Raw genomic sequence first — 16,613 nt, forward strand, 5'->3', positions numbered from 1 at the left:
ATGGGGTCGCTATCGTTGTGGGTAGATTGCTTTGTGTCGATACGCTTCGACCTCGACCTCGGGCCCAAGATAGAATCCATCTCCCCGCCAGATGCCATCACCGAGGAAGGAAAGATAAAACTCCTGCAATGCGCCTTTCCAGACTGCAACCCCGACTGCGGGTACAACTTTATTTTCTACTTCACAATCCCCGATTGCACTACAGCGGCAGCGCAGAGATTCTCGCAGACTGTGGCGCCGCCCGCGACTGGAAACACGGTACCAGAGCTGTACGGCGCAGCTTTTTACCGGCAAAAACACGATCCCAATGTACCGCGGCACTACGTCCAGCAGGTCGTGGTCCTCCTCTCTCATTTGCCCTATTATAATGTACATGATGTTATCCTCCGCGTCGTGGCGCCACGTTTTTGTCAATGCTGTTCACTCTCCCCAGATACAGGCAAAGTTCCCATATTCAGTTTACTGACGCCCGTTCCGGAGACCTACCTCGAGGTTGCCCACTCCTACAGCGCGGAGCACTACACACAAGAGGACGTGCTTCGTGATGCGATGATGGAATTGGCACAGTGGCCTTCGCCTCACCCGCAGGTGCGCTATACGGTGACACTGCTTCAGCAAACTCTTGTCTTCGTTACACCGGCGCGCTCGCATCGGCAGCTAAATCGTGCCACGCGCAGCAGCTGCGCTTCAGTGCGTAGTGCCATGTCTGTGGATTACCGGGCAGAGTTCATGGAGGCGGCGCGGGGCAGCGCGCGGTTCCGCGGTAGCACTTTAGGCAGCGACTTCGTGCCTCTGTTCAAACTCTTGGGCCATCAGCTGCATCACCTTACGTACGTGTGGGAGCTGCTCATCCGCCACGAGCCGCTCTTGATCCTGAGCAACACACCGTGCATGGCCTCCGCGGCGGCTTTTAGCATCGCCTCACTTGTGCTGCCCATCGAGTTCAATGGCATATTACGGTCGTACTTCACAGTTCAAAACGAAGACTTCCCACGGCTGAGTCGGATGGGCAAGGCGCTCTCTTTTCCCTCGAACTGCGGACTCATCGTGGCCGGCACGAACCCGTTTCTGTTGCGCAGCTTCAGTGGATGGCCCAGCTTGTTGGTCGTGATGGACAACAACACGTCAGATATGGTGAACGGCTCTGTTGCGTCACCAGCATCGTCCAGGGAAGGCTTCGGCGCCCATATGACCTCCGAGGCGATTTCAACCCCGCCGCATCCCAGTCTGTCCCACCAGCAGCAGCAGCAGCAGCAGCAGCCAAATGCCCACACCTCAGCGTCGGTGGCTAGCCATCTACCGGCTTCTGCGATGACCGATGAACTATGCGCCGAAACGCCACCTTTGCCGTTTTCAAGAGACACACACACGCGAACGACGTCTGGGTGTGCGTCTTTCTTCTTGAGCATGAAAAGCCTCACCTCACCCACGTCCCAGACTAGTGAGTTGACCAATTCGCTTCACCACACCGGCCTACGCACATCCGTCATGGTGATGCAGCCGAGCTTGAGTAGCTCCAGCAGTACCGACGGCGCCAGTTTTCCCGTCGATGCTATGAGTCAAAAGTCGGTAGTCTTCTCCGCGGCGTCATACACTGCGGATCTGCACGATAAAGACAATGCGGAGCCACCGAGAAGCCCATCATCATCTGCCCCGTGTTTATCGCGTAACCTGGTCCGCGGAGGGGCAGTGCATTGGTTGCAGCGCGCTGCAGCTGGAGTTCCAGCTGAGGTGCAGGTGTCTACAAACGCCCGTGGGGCATTATCAACGCAGCTCCGCAGTGGTGTCGATAGCTCGCCAGAGAGAACTTCACATGGACGAGGCCGTGCTCTCCCCGACGGCAGCGATGCCAGCGTGGAGAGTGCTCCTTATTCGCCGGTGGCTCCTGTGACACTGTCGTCGCCTGTTGTCTCCCCCGCTACCCTCTTCACTACAGACCACTACAAAACTGCGGTAGAGTCGGTGCGCTCGGCAGAGAACCAGAAGCGCGGCGGCGCTCATCAGGAAAACTTACGCAGCAGCCTGCAGCAGCGCCTTCGAAACCACTTCGATTCCTCTGTTGAATTCTTATTGAGCCACGCGGAGCAGACGCAGATGTTGCTGGAGCGGCTACAGATGGTTTCTCTGCTTGACGCCGATGCCCAGCGGACATCTGTTTCACTGAGCCTGGCTCAATGGCATGGGAATCTGCGAAGGACACCCTTGTCAGCCGCTGGTGTGAATGCCTCATGTTGTGCCTCTTCGCTACCACCACCATCTTCCGTCTCGACAGGCGACTGCTCCTCCCATCACTACCCGGATCCCACGGCGAGCGGGGTTACCTCGTGCTCGTACTTCACTGTCGCCGATGACATGGTGCGCAGGTTCTTTACATCCCTCACCTCTGATTTTCTCACACCGGTCACAACGTGGTTCCATAGGGTTACTGCACCCTACACATTCTTCCACTTGTGTGATTGCGACTTGTGCGACACGCTTCTTACCCCTTCTGCCTTTCTCAAAGACTTTGCGCAGCATCACCGCACCACGGCTCCGTACATGTGGACTCGGCGGCACTCGTACAAAACGTATAAGGTGGTCTACGAGCGGTTTGCCAACGGCTGCCTCTTCAAAGCCTACGTTCGCCAGCTCGTGAACGGGAGCTTGCGACAGGCAATAGAAGACTTCCAGGTGGAAAACTGGGTTACCCGTGTACCTTCCAATGCGGAGCGCATAGATTTGTTCATTAGCCTGTACAATACAGTTCAGCGGGAGCTGAACGAGACCCTCGACCCAGACGCGCTGTTTGTGACTTCTGCCACAACGGTTCTGGCCAGCATGGCGGTGGTTCTTCAGCAGCCGCATCGAGAACAATTTATGCTGAAGATCGGAGAGCTGAAGCTGTGACACGTGGTGAGTGTGAGGATGGTGTGTTTTGCGAGCAATTGGGGGGGGTACATTGTGTGTGTGTGTGTGTGTGTGTGTGTGTGTTGAAAGGTGATGTGAAGGTCACTGAAACACGAATACGTCAAGTAGGTGAAAGCACACGTCACCGCACGGGTAACCGAGGGTTTCTATGGCTCGCATTGAGGATCCGCTGTCGTTATTCTGTGAAAGGGTGCGATGTGAGGATAATGAGGGCGCACTGCGGAGTAGAGTGCCTGCGCTCTGTTTCGGGATACCCACGCGTCGTGGCAGAAGTGGCGTTTTACATCCCCGCCCACGCTTCGTCTCTTTCTCTCTCTCTCCTTCGGGTGTCACCTCCCTCGTGTTTCGTGGGTGTGAGAGGGAAAAAAAATACATGGGTTACGCAGAGACGTCTCGCGAATGACGCGTGTGTTTCTTGCTGACTGTATAGCCCTACTTTGGTTTTCGCTCTTCTCCCCATTCTGTACGGTTGGGCTGGGTAAATCGTCTCGTCGGCAACACACATCGTGGTCAGCACACACGGTGCGTCCACTACCACGTACAAAGTCGTTATGTATATATATATATATATACATGTCTTGAGCAGAAGATTTTCTTATTGCTGCCACCTCCAACGGTGTTTTGGCAAGAACTGGACGCGAAATAGACAAACGACATTCTGCCCTTTTCCCTTCCCCCCCCCTTGCAGCACGGCCACCTTCTTCTGGCATTTACACACACACACACACACATACACATACACATATACATACACGCGCACTAGAGAACTGGCCCGCTATAGAATTCAAACACTCTATCCTAACCTCCCTTTAATGGGTCTAGGCGGTCAAAGTGGTGGAGGGGACGCTAACACTCTTTGGAACGCACACACACGGCACGCACACAGGCAGGATGTTGTCGGAGGAGGAGCGAGCGACACTGCTCAAGTACTACTCCACGGTGAAGCTCAATGAGACGCAGTTAGACCAGCTTGCCCAGACCTACTGGGCAGCGACGCGTGAGGAGCGGGGAGAGATCGCTAAGGTGTACGCCCACACTTTTGTAGACCCCACTTTTGTACAGCGACTTATTTTCTTCCATGACTACTACATGTCCCCCACGGCGGCTGGTGCGGATCCGTCGTCACCAGCGGGAGAAGCTGCGGGGACAGGCTTCTCCTTTGCGGGTCAGCAGAGCAGTAACTCTTCCCAGATGTTGACCCCCACATCGCTTTCCACAGCTGGGAGTTCAACCGCGGCGGCGAGTCACGCGCCACGCCGTACGCACGCCCAGCGCTTGCTCCGCTGTACCATCCAAGAGCACTTTCCCAAGCTTACCGGTCCTGGGCCGTTCACGCTGCAGTTCGGGTGTGTTCAGTCTGAACAGACTCGCCAGGAGGTGATCGAATTGTACGCCTCGCAGTTTCTACACCCCGATCCACCCGAGCTGCACCGCATTGTCACACTCCCCAGAAGCTTCTCCACCCGTACCCGCAAGCGAGTAAGTGGCTCGTACTCGTGGTACCTGCGCTGCCTCGCTACGCAAGAACTCGTGTGCGCTGTCACAGTGTCGGTGCATCAACAGGAGACAATACGCTTTGCCGAGATGCCTCTGTTTGCGACAGGTGTCGGGTACAAAAAGAATGGCTTTGGGCGACTACTGAATGCGGCACTTTTGGCCTGGTGCTCAGATGCCGGCTTGGAGTTCGTGATGATCTCTGCTGATATGCAGGCGATTCCCTTTTGGCGCCATTTGGGCTATCGAGCCATGACGCGGGGGGAGAAGAACCGAATGGACTTTTTTTATCAGCATGACTGCTGCAAGTTCAAGGACGTGGAGACAATGATTGGATACTGCAACGCTGGAAAGGGACGCGGTAACCTTTCTGGTGACACGCGTCGTCGCGCTAATCACAGCGGCGACGCTGAGAATGCGCTGCAGATGAGCGTCGCTCAGGTTTTGGCTAAACTACCGCGGTTTGTTTTGTACGGCTCCGCCGAGTTACCGACTGAGTAGGCCTGAACCCCCCCCCCCCAGAAAAAAAAACAAAAACAAAAAAAGCAAAATACACCAGCCACACTCGACGCGATGAGGCGGTGCCATTACTCGCGACACACACACACACACACACACAGAAGAACTGTGCTTTGTGGAGCCATCTGAGGCCCAGCCCGAGAAACGCCGCCTGCTGATATTTATGCGGCTTCGGTTTCTTTGTCATTATTTTTGTATTTTTTTTTCGTTTTCAAAACTATCTCTCTGTGTGGAGAAGCCACTGCGAACATGTGCAATACGAATGTGCGTTCTGCTATGCGCTGTACATCCACAGTGGACCCCCCCCCTTCTGCCCCAAAAACAGCACGCGGCAACAGCTAAAACAGAGGTATGCGCCTGTGTGTGTGCTCTGTGTTTTTTTTTGTGTGTGTGTCGGGAGGAAGGGGGGAAGTGGAGGTGTGGGTAAAAATTGTTAACCGTCCACAACAAGCAACAACAAAGAAAACAGGTCAATGCTGGCGCAGGAGTAGTTCAGCTAATGGCCCAAGAAGAAGGGGGGAGAAAAAAAATCTCGTAAAAAAAGGAGACACTCATGGAGCGGTGCACGCCCCGCTTCCCGTACCGGCGTACTCGGAGCATTACGCAGTGGAGATAACTCATCAAAAGGGGTGTCCTCTCCCTTTTCCCCGCCTTTGCTTCCCTGTGTGTCCTTCACGTTATTGGATTCTATTTTGAATTCACAGTTACGCGACTGGCTCCTCAGTACGTGCGTGTTGTCCTTCCCCCCTTCCCGGCTCTCTCTCTCTCTCTTTCAAGGCCTTGGTCGTTCGCTCTGCTCATCGTTTATTCTCTCACCCCCTCGTTGTTTTCTTCTTGAATCTTAGAACCGCCCCCCCCCCCCTCTCCTCCCCTTCCCGCCAAGCTCACTGTTCCTTCTCACTTCACGCGCATACGCACGGCGAGATAAAGAGGCGCACACCAGCACCATTGCGCTCATCACTGCGTTCGTGATTCAGTACGAGAGGTGGTGGTGAAGCCCTGTTCGGTGCTCTTTTTGTCGCGGTGTTTTCCCTCGTTTTTGCTCTGGAGGTTTGGCCTACTCTCTTCTTGGTGGCCCCCCCCCCTCTCTCCTCCCTTCCGTTCTCACCTCCCTCATTTTTGAGTTTTCTCCAGTTATAGTTACTGCCGCCCCCATCCCCCTTTCCCAGCTAGTTGGGTGCTGCACAGCTTCGTGCCTCGGGTAGCTCTTTGCGACATTTTTACGCTTCCGTTGTTGTTGCTGTCGCCACTTCATCTTCTTTTCTGCCCATCAGCTGCGTCTCTCTCACCTTCAGCATTCTTCCTCGGCGCAACCCTCCCCTCCCCTCCCCTCCCCCCCCTTTTTCCCCTCCTGTACACACGTACAACGTATTCCGTACCCTTGGTGTCTCCCCTTTGATTTTCAGCTTCCTCGTGGGGAGAAAAAAAGGGGGCGATTACGGGGGCTGCATCATTTTCGTTTTCTGTCGCTTGTTGGGTTTTGTTTGCCGTTTTACATTCTTCTACCGCTCTCACTCCCTCGCGCTTTGCCTCCCTTCTCAAATATTTTTTTTTCTTCTCCTCTGGTTCTGCATCACCAAATCCCCACAACAGAGTGGAAAAAAGGGAAGGAGGAAACAAAAGTGGGAGCAAAACTCCCTGCGTGAAGCGTGTGCGTCTGCGCCCGTCCGTCTGACTGGGTGGGTGCGCCTGAGTCAAATTCACTCGCTTCGTTTCCCCACCACCACCACACCAAAAGAGCTGCGGTCACGATTGCGGTAGGATCTGGAGTTCACTGGGCTACTCATGTGACACGGCGTAGCACTCTTTCCAGGATTCCCTCCCCTTCCCCCACCCCCCTTGCCACGTATCGTCACTCGCGAACACCCCTCCCACCTAAAAAAAAACAGAAGGTCATAATTTCAACAATGAACTCCATGACAGATACGGAGGTGGTGCAGTATGTGCTCCAAAACAAGAGTAACTTCTATAAAATTCTCATGGTGGAGCGCAGTGCAACCGAGGCGCAAATAAAGGTAGCCTACAAAAGGATGGCACTCAAGTGTCATCCAGACAAGAACAAGCACAAACAGTCAGCAGATGCCTTCAAGCTAGTTGGTTTGGCACACGCGACGTTGTCGGATGCCACCAAGCGTGATATCTACGACCAGCATGGTGCGGAGGGAGTACAGCGGCACGAGAGTGTCGGTGCGCGTCGGCCTGCAAACAGGGCCGGCATGTATCGCCGCAATCCAGCTATGCAGCGCGATTTCTTCGAAGAGTTTTTTTTTGGTAACGTCCATCAGGCGAACGGTCGGGGTCCGCATCCCGGGACCGGCGGCGCGCACTACCAGGCTGAAGTGAACATCAATCCAAATTTACTGCTGCTTGTGCCTTTCATTATTTTTCTGCTTCTGGCGATGCTCTTGTCAAGCTCCTACACCGACGTCGATGCGTCCAATCCGCTGTTCGGTGGGAATCGCCGTAGTGGTAGCACAGCCGGTACTTCCTTTAGCTTCACGGCCTCACAGAGTGAAGGGTTTGTTGTGCAGCGCATGACGTCCTTATACGGGTTGCGCGTGCCGTTCTACACGACGCCTCGCATCTCGGAGATGATGGACCGCCGAAAGGATGTGTACTTGTCAATGGAGCAGAAGGTGTTGGAGAGTTGGCGGAACTCGTTAGGCCGTCGCTGTGAGGCGGAGTCGTTCAAGTACCGTTCGCGCGGCCGCAAGGAGGTACCACCGGTGTGCACTGACTATCAGCACTTCCAGCGAACACTCGGTTGATCAGACTCTGGCCGCGCTCACTCTTTTGTTTCCCGGCTGAGCGCAAGTTGACGTCAGTAGTAACTAGCTCATTGTAAGGGGGGAGGTTATTGAGGCGGTGCGACACCCAAGCACTCGTCATCGCATCGGGCTAGTATATCCAAGAAGGCCGGGGCTGAGAAGATGCCTGGAAGAAGGGGCGGTGGAGAGAGGGACTGGGTCGCTTGAGGGGGAAAAAAGGGGGCTGCGGAATGGATCGACGATGAGGCGAGGCGAGAAGTGGCAAGTGCATCGCAAGCGGTGGAAGACTCGGGGGAGAGGAGGCAGGGGCCCGTTTCATGGCGCGGGGTAGCGAAGAAAGCTGCTTCCGCATGTGCATGCTAAAGGATGTGTTCCACACCGCGGTTTTCTTCTTCACTCACTTGTTTTTCTTTTTTTTTCCTAATGCGCGTCCCCTGTTGCCGATTCGCGTACACCGAGCTGCTACGACCGCGCGCGCGTGCGCCTGCGCGTCGTTCCCTCACATTTTTCTTTTCGTGTGTTTCTGTCTGTTTTTCCCTTTTGTTTCCGTTGACTACAACTGGGCTCTAAAATGTCGCTATATATAGATAAATATATATATAGCGTTTCACGTGGTCCGGAGGGTGGTAACTTCGTGCGATAAGCGCGAGTTTCGTGGTTGGTGGCAGCCCTCTCTGCGGTTTCCTGTGTGCAACCAAGTCTTTCTTTGCATGCGTATGTGCCTTTTGTTGACGCTCTCATTTGTGCACCCCTGCGAGCAGAGACAACGCTGCGGCGACGGGATGTGTTTGCGATCCTGAAGGTAGAGAGAGGTTTTGCTGTGTCGCTTGGTCCTTTCCTCCTCCTCCCCCCCTCCATGAGCACTCTTGCCGAGAAGAGGATGCTGGGGGGGGGGCATGTAAACGTTACCACCCCGCCTCCCGTTTCCCCTCTCCCCTTCCACTGGTCTCGTCGCATTGTCGCTCACATTTTTTTTGCCCTATTTCTCGCTCCTTTAATGCCTCCCCTCTCTCGTGCGTGTGCGTGTGCGTGTGCGTGTGTGTGTGTGTGTGTTTTCCACAATATCGCACGACCACATCCGTTTTAACCTATCCCCCTCTATTGCTGCACCGATGTCTGTGGAAGCTTTCGAGATGAAGCATTGGTGTAATTAAGTTTCTCTCTTTGTTGTTGTTGTTGGTTTCCTGCTGATCATTGTCGTTGTTTGCAACTTTTGTGTGTTGAGTTCTCTCCTCTCGACAGGCCCCTGTCTTTATGTGCGTCCGTGTTTTCCTGGTACCTCTTCTTGCTCCTTTTCGCCCCTCAATTTTTGTTGTTCTGTTTAGTTAGCGTTGGCACCTTTATCTGCACTTTGGTGGTGTATATGTTGCATGCACAAGCCGATCTATGACATCCCCCCTCCCCACCCTCCCGCCATCTCTTCACACCAAGGGGGGAAGTCAACAGCAAACACGTGGGGGATTGGCTCGAGATGCAAACAATCACAGTCAACGAGTGGCGGCGCCACTCATTAGAGAACTTCGCCCATCACATTCTCTCTACTTTCTCTCCAGAACGAAAAAATAAAGCATTGGGTGACATGCTCTCACATGCACACTGCTACTGTTCACGGAGAGGGAGGGGGGATGAACCTGGCGCTTCTCCCTCCAATACAGCACGCCGCGCAAGTTGCTGGTGGCAAGGGAAGGCTGCCCTCTCTCCGTCTCACTCCTCTCCTCGTTGTTTCTCCTCATAACTCTTTGCTGCCCCCCCCCCCCAGCCCCCCAAAGCACAAGGAGCCATCCTTCTTTGTCCATTCGTTTTCCCCTCATTCTCTGTGTACTTACATGCGGGGCCTCTTCTGGGCTATTTGAACCCCCTCACCCCCTGAGGTGCAGAGCGGGTCGCACCTCAAACACAATCTCTAGTTTTAGCGACCCCTTCCCCCACATGATGCCCTGTAGGGCGTCAACCACCTCGAGGCTCGCCATCTGTTTGTGAGTTTCATTCTCCTCCATGTCAGCCTTTTTTTTTGTGTGCGTGTGTTTCTCATCAGCGTGAGACACCAACCTGGCCTAGGGAATGAGTTTGTCCTTCCCACTGCGGTGTTGAGTCGATCCGATTCTCACAGCATGCGAAATTCAATGAGTGGTTCTGTCGCTAATACGGAGTGGAAGACCCCCTCCCAACCGGCGATTAATGGCCAACTTTTGTGCTGCTCGAATGGGGTGCGACTCTTTTCAGTAGCGCATCGTCGCCACGTGCAGTGCGACATTTTCAGTGTGGAGTGAGCTCTACGGATCTTGTTCTCAGTCGCTGTCCTCTCCCCATTGGCCCGTCGCGCTGGTCTCGGCTAAAGCACCGCATGTCATATTCGGTGAAAACAGAGTCCTGACTCTTCATAGCCAGAGACTGCGTCGTCAACTCTGCTGGACTGCCGAGAGGGGGGGGGCCGCATTCCCTCTCAAAACTGAGCCGGTAGTAGTGGGGTCGGTGTTGATCGACGGCAGCGCCGTCGTTTCCAGGCTATCGCCCACAGTCTCTGTTGATCACTGATGACGGTACGACAAGGGCAACCGAGCGCCGGCAGCATGCGCTCTTGCAAGGATCACTGTGATTGGTCAGGTAAAGTGAAGGCGGACACGCACGGCAGACGCGGCGCTCGCGCAAGCCAAGCAGAGTTCTATGATGTATGCGGCACGGCTCTACAAGAACGCTAGACGCGTTCGTCGCCGTCTGCTGCTCGTTCTTCCATACATCTTTGTCTGGAGGGCGGCTGGGGGGAAGGCGCGTGCAGACACGCGCTGATTCACTCATCACGTGGTTGTGCTCAAACACACATCTCAGGCGATGGTGGGGGTATGTGATTACGATGCTCTGAAATCTCGTCAGGGTGCATGCAGCGGCTGACGCTGTCTGCCTCACCGGCGGGGAGTGCGACTGATAAGCCCTTTGTGCTTCACGCGTAGCAGTTCCTCTCTGGCATCTCTGCTATAGTCATCCCAAGGGCCCTACATTGTGACAGAGGTGTATAGGGCGAATCTGCCCTGGTCTCTTGGTCACCTTCAAGCACACACACACACGCACGCACAGGAAAGAAAAGCCCTCGTGTGTGATGCTGCTCTCCCACAGACGTATGAATGCCGTCTGGACTTGGTGTGCCTGAGAAGGCACCAGTCTTAAATACACGGGTCATCTGCAGTCCACGGATACGGCACTTGCCTCTCCCCTGCAAGCCTTCCGAGGACAGCGTGCGCTGTCTCTTCACCTTTGGTGGAACTGTGATACAGATGCACGCATATGTCAGGGCGCTGTATATTCACCTCCCCCTTTCCCCTCTCCCGAAAATGGGGTGCATTTATTTGGAGGTCCGGTCTTTACTCCTCACTTTATTCCCTCCTCCCCCCCTCCCCCTCCCCCTCGTCCTCTTTGGAGCCTTTTCTCTGTGGTGACGCATCGTGCTGCCTCTCTTGTGCCTCCCTCCAACGATCTTGAAGGAGCACGTCGGTTTTGTCAACCGAGCGACACTCGCTTTGCGGCCACTGTATTGTACATGTGCAGGGGTGTAGAGTCTATCTCGTGTGGTCCTCGTCTCTTTATCAGAATTCAAAACTTTCTCATTCTTGTGTGTGCGCGCACACTCACACACACACACACACACACACACACATCGCTGTGCGAGGAGCGCTGTACAAGTCGGACGATAGAACAAAAATAATTCCCCCCCTCTTCTTCATTAGAGCGCAGGGCAGTCTACATGGAATCCTAGCGTACGCACATTTCAGTAAAGACATATCGGTGATAGAGAAAGGCGTGTGTGGGAGGGGAGGGCTGGAGGGGGGCTGTCTGTCTGTCTTTTTTATGCGCGACCGGGCTCACAGCAAATCGTCAAAGATTCCGCAGAACATTGATACTGTATCGACTTCTTGGTCTCACTTGAAAAACAATATATATATATATATAGATATATATATTTGTCAGTCTTTCTGCGTCGCCTTGTGTGTGTGTGTGTGTGCGTGTGTCGTGTGGAAACACTAGAATGCCGTCTTCACCGCTTATACGCCCTCTGTCCCCTCTGCAGACACACTGCGCCCCTTCGCTACCAGAGGCGTACTCTCTTGCCGGCGTTGTGATCCAGCCCTTTTCAGCAGCGCTCTTGGAGACCCCTGTCGATGCGTCAAATCAGGGCTCGTCTTTCGCTCCCAACTGGCAGCAGGGCGGCCATGCCGCGTCCCTCCCCCAGGTCAATGCTGGGAACGCACCTCTTGTGGCAATGCCGTCGCCGGCACTACCTCCGCTGCTGACTCACGCACTGGCGCCTACGTTTCACAGCATGGTGGGTGATGCCCTGAGTGTGGAGATGCTGCGAGAGAGCTATGCTGCCCAGCTCCAGAATGGGGATCAGCAGCGCCCGGCTCCAGGGGGGTTTCGATCGTCACCAGATGGAACCTCTGCTCCCTCTAGGCCGCGCCTCAGCAGCGATGCAGGTGCCATGGAGCGGCCTTCGGCGAGCGATGCGTCTCATTTCGGACCTCCGAGACGCGCGCAGCCGCCGAATTCCGCACGTTTTTCCCACAACCACCCGTATCTCAGCACTGAAGCGGTACGCGTCAGCGCTGCCCCCCAAAGGACGGCAGATGCACCAGCGCCCACTGCAGGAACGTCATCGCTGCTGCGCTCTGCGGCAACGACGGCGCTGGAAGCTGCATGGCCGTCATATGGCGCTGCTCTCTTGCTTAAAGGTTTGTCTCGTGAGCGGGTGAAGCAACGAGGACGCTGCTACTCACATCTTTCGGCGCAGGGGAAGCTGCAGGGCACATCATCCCTGCCCTCCTCCACACAACATGGCTGCCGGAGAGGTGAAGCAGTCTCTCGCACGTCGTCGCTCTCATCCGGCGACGGTGCCTCGACGGCATCTGGGAGCGACGGGGTAGATCCAAGCAAGCGTTCTGCCGCCCTTCTATCGACTGCGTCGGCGATATGCCACAACAACGCTGCCACACGTGATGGAAATGGCCAGCTCGACACGTTTGCCATCACAGCGTCTCGGGCCTCGGTAAAGGCCGGCAAATCCGTAGTTGCAGGCCTCCCCGCTTCCAGCGATTCTAGACTCTCCAAGGCACGAGTCGTTTCCGCACTTGCTAGCGTACCACTTTGTCCTGCCCGATCAGAGGTACCCCGGAGGACGCAGACAGGAGTGTCTCAAACAGGGTCTTGCATCCTTCATTACGCGGGTGGCAGTGTGGGAGGAAAGGAATATGCGGTACGAGAGGAAGAGGAGAACACATTTTTTGACGCTTCGTATGGCCTTTCAAGAGAGGCCTCCCAAACAACACAGCCAGACACGCTGGCTAGACCACAGCGTCAGTCAGCGCCAAAGAAGAAGGGAAAGGCTCCCAAGGGCCCGGTGCTGGCCACAACGCTTTTTGATGGTGTTGCTGGTGCTCCTTGGACTGCATCATCGGCCTCCCTTTCTGCCCAGTCTTGTCCATCTCGTCATGTCTATCCAGCCTTGGAGGAATGTCGTCGTTTACTGGACGAAATCCGCATCGTCAGCCCGCTGCTGCGTCGCTGCCTTACCCCACCGCGGCCACTGGAGAGTCCCTCCGCTGGGGACTGCGGTGACACTACCGCATTCAATTTGACTCACACTGCGTCTTCAGGAGGATGTGTTGCATCAAGGGATGTGCCTGAAGTCGCACAGAGAAAAGCCCTGTCTTCCTCCTCCCCCTCCTCTACCGCCGCCGCCGTGGTTCGACCCAAACGGGTGACTCTCTCCCCAAGACCCGAGGCGCGCCGACTATACAGCTGGGACAAAGCGACGGCCGCTGACGACCTCTCTTACATGCATGGGTCGTTTCAGCAGTCCTCGGAGCGCTTTGCCACATCCGTGGCTCGACAACTGAAGCGGCTCCAACGTGTCGGAACGCGTCTCTACGGTGGGGCCCCTGACACGTCAGCCTATCGGACCGAGGTGGACCTACCCACCGAGAGGAGATTGTCGTCGGCTTCTTCACTGCCCATGACCCCATCTTCAGGTTCTGCAGGTCGTTATCTTAATAACGACGTGTGCAGTCGCAAAGTCAACACCGTTGATGACTCGCCATGTGGACGACTTCTCCAGCTTTTAAGGGAGACAGAGGCAGCGATGCCGTTCCTTTCGGAGAGCTAAGAAACGCCGCTGCTCTATGCCACCGCCGGCGGGCTTCTTTCCCCACCCCTCTCTCCTGTTGCAACCACGCTCGTTGGGGCGGGGAGGGGGGGGGGGGAGGGGGCAGAGGTGGCTGAAACGACAGCGACCATGTCGAAGCGGCTGTAGCTCGTGTAGTTGGTGCTCCCACGTCCTCGATAAGGAACCTGTTTTCCTTCCCGCTCATGGCCGACTTCTTGTCACGGCAGCCGGGCCACTAGAGCATATCCCTCCCTCTCGAAGGACGAGTTGGTGATGCCGCGTGTGGAGTTTCGAAGTGTTATTGTGGAGAGGGGGAAGGGGAAGACATCGTTTACAGGGCCTCCGGTGCTGTTTTCTTGCGTCTCAAGGTGATCTGCATCTTTCGCCACATTTACAAGAATGCGTGCTTGCACGCAGCCACATATTCGCCGCCCACCCGCCTCTGCGGCACCACAGGCTGAGATCCCAGTCGTTTGAGCAGAGCCGCACCCCTGCCTGTCGGAGCTGGGCCGTGCGGCTCACCGGCGCTTCTTGCGCCCACCTGTCCCCTCTCCCGCGTGCGTGCCTGCAACATCAGCGCCAGAGTTGATTCCACCACACAGCGTCCCTCACGCACACCGCGCACAGCCTCGCTGGGTCGAGACAGCGGGGGGGGTGGGGGCAGTGGGTGTCTGTCGTGTGGGGGAACAGGAGGGGAGGGGGGGGGTCCCGTCTGGGCGAGCCCAAACGGCAATTTTTGGCCAGTCCCGGTCCCGCTCCCTTCGAGGCCCCCCACCCCGTACCCCGGCCCGTGTGTGTGCCAGGGCTTCACCTCCCCCCTCCTCCCCTTTGAGTCGCCCGAGAGACCCGCCTACACCCCATAACGTGGTGTGCAGACTCGCCCCATTGCCGTCCGCGCGACTCGACGGCGTAGTTCGGAGTGGTTTCGTCACTGCTCCAGGATGTGTGCCTCGACAACCCACGTGGTTTGATGTGACTGGTGGGGCGCACTTCGCGGGCATGCACATATTCAGGATACCTTGGCACGGTGCTCGGCGCGCCTCCCTTTCTCCACTACGCTGGCTCTTCCGGTCTCTGGACGCCGTGTCTGGGCGTGATACGCCATGACGGCTGTGATTGGCACAGCGAGTATGCACAGTGTTCGCACTTTCGCACCCCGGTGGTCCTTTGCAAGCCGAGGTTCTTGTCTGGTGGCTAAAGAGATAGGACGGGGGGGGGGCGTCGTCTCTGGGTAGTCTCCTTGCAATGTGCCGTCACAGATGAGGCGTCACGAGGAGCCCGTCGCAGCGGGCGCTTGCCACCTTCCCCGGAACGTGCACCCATCCCCATTGACGAAGTAGTTTGGTGAACATTTGTGGAACGGTTGACACATTCCGTACTGGGTCAGCTCGGGCGTGACCACGATCAGGAGCAGCATTCTGCCCAGCGGCAGCCCGACGCTGTCGGTTTTTTCATAAAGAGCGTGGCGTGGTTGCTAGGAATGTGACGCTGCCACTCGACTTTTCTTTTTAGTGAGAACGAGGCCCCGAAATCGCAATGTGAGGTGGCTGTCGTTGTTGGGAGGCTGTAGAGATTTTCGGGGAGGGAAAAACACACTTTTTGTGTCTTGCATGCCGGGAATCGCTAACCACCATCGTCACTGCTGCTCATTCTCTACCCATCCGGAGCTTCCCCCTTCTCTTCCACCCCCCGTCGCGGAACACGCAAAGACAGTAGAAAACGGTGAAGTGTGTTGGTCAAACTCTGCGGTGATGCTCCCAAAGGGCACGCAAGAAGTAGCGGATGGGCAGTCTATGTTGTAGTGTTTCACTGCTCCCCGTTTGTCTCTCGTTTTTTTTTTGTCTTTCGCGCTAGTGTGCGCTTGCGTCTGCGTGCATCTCCGTTCAGTGTCGTTGAGATGGCACTAGTGAATCTTCTCAAGTAGTTTGCATAGTTGTCGCCCGTGTTCACAACTTTTTTTTTCGCTTGTTATGACCTCGGTCGTACTTTGTGTTTATGCCCCGCTCGCTCTTCTTGTGTTGATGTGATCTCTCGTTTTTTTTTTTCTCGTGTACTCACACGTCAAAAGCGTCACTTCATTCACTCGTCGAGGGGGGAATTTTTTTGACACAAACGAAGTCTAGGCATACCTCTAGCGGGGCCGATATCTGACGCAGATACAACACTCTCGTCTCCCCCCCTTCCCCCACCCCTCCCCTCCCCACACACGCACACACACAAACAGATACACATTTGTGTTGGTGTTTTTTTTTTTTTTTGGGGGGGGGGGGAAACAAGAGAACAACCTCGGTGCCCTCTACTGCAGGTGAATTCGCTGCGCTTTCGTTTCACCTTCAATTTTTTTCATCTCCACACTGATGTCCTCTATCTCGAAACATAAGCGTGGAGTAAGCTCGAATAAACGACCAGCGCTTCACTAGATTTGATCCTGTTTTCTACTCAAGGATATCGACAGGGACGAAACCCCAGGAGAACCCTGTCACGCTCATACGAGCGCACCAGCGATGCTGTGCTGCGTTTCCCCACCCCATTATTCTCTAGTTGAACCCCTTCTTTCTCCCCCAAGGAACACGCAACTGAGGTTGTACAGGGGCGTTGTTTTATCTTCATCTCTCTCCCCAACGCCCCGCACACGTATTCCCCCTTTTTTTTTGGGGGGGGGGCTTGGGTCTAGCTTCTCTGCACCGACGCGCGCGTACAGCTATATACACGCCCGCTTGTACACACGGTCAAGGCGGCGTTGTGCAACGGGAAAACGGCGGTTCCTGTGGTGA

At 55.6% G+C, this 16,613-nt stretch overlaps 4 protein-coding genes across 4 annotated transcripts; all 4 read left to right on the forward strand.

The window, feature by feature from the left end:
- JKF63_00203 (uncharacterized protein) lies at window positions 1-2,886 on the forward strand (the record flags this gene model as incomplete). The annotated part of the gene is made up of 1 exon (XM_067896255.1): window positions 1-2,886. The coding sequence occupies one exon, from the start codon at window positions 1-3 to the stop codon at window positions 2,884-2,886; it is 2,886 nt and encodes a 961-aa protein (XP_067752412.1).
- A 912-nt stretch (window positions 2,887-3,798) lies between these two features.
- JKF63_00204 (uncharacterized protein) lies at window positions 3,799-4,902 on the forward strand (the record flags this gene model as incomplete). The annotated part of the gene is made up of 1 exon (XM_067896256.1): window positions 3,799-4,902. The coding sequence occupies one exon, from the start codon at window positions 3,799-3,801 to the stop codon at window positions 4,900-4,902; it is 1,104 nt and encodes a 367-aa protein (XP_067752413.1).
- A 1,925-nt stretch (window positions 4,903-6,827) lies between these two features.
- Window positions 6,828-7,688, forward strand: JKF63_00205 (uncharacterized protein; the record flags this gene model as incomplete). Its single annotated transcript, XM_067896257.1, has 1 exon — window positions 6,828-7,688. The coding sequence occupies one exon, from the start codon at window positions 6,828-6,830 to the stop codon at window positions 7,686-7,688; it is 861 nt and encodes a 286-aa protein (XP_067752414.1).
- Window positions 7,689-11,706: 4,018 nt separating this feature from the next.
- On the forward strand, window positions 11,707-13,839 carry JKF63_00206 (uncharacterized protein; the record flags this gene model as incomplete). The annotated part of the gene is made up of 1 exon (XM_067896258.1): window positions 11,707-13,839. The coding sequence occupies one exon, from the start codon at window positions 11,707-11,709 to the stop codon at window positions 13,837-13,839; it is 2,133 nt and encodes a 710-aa protein (XP_067752415.1).
- Between the last annotated feature and the right edge of the window lie 2,774 nt (window positions 13,840-16,613).

Source organism: Porcisia hertigi, chromosome 36, assembly GCF_017918235.1.
Source record: "Porcisia hertigi strain C119 chromosome 36, whole genome shotgun sequence".
Lineage (NCBI taxonomy): Eukaryota > Euglenozoa > Kinetoplastea > Trypanosomatida > Trypanosomatidae > Porcisia > Porcisia hertigi.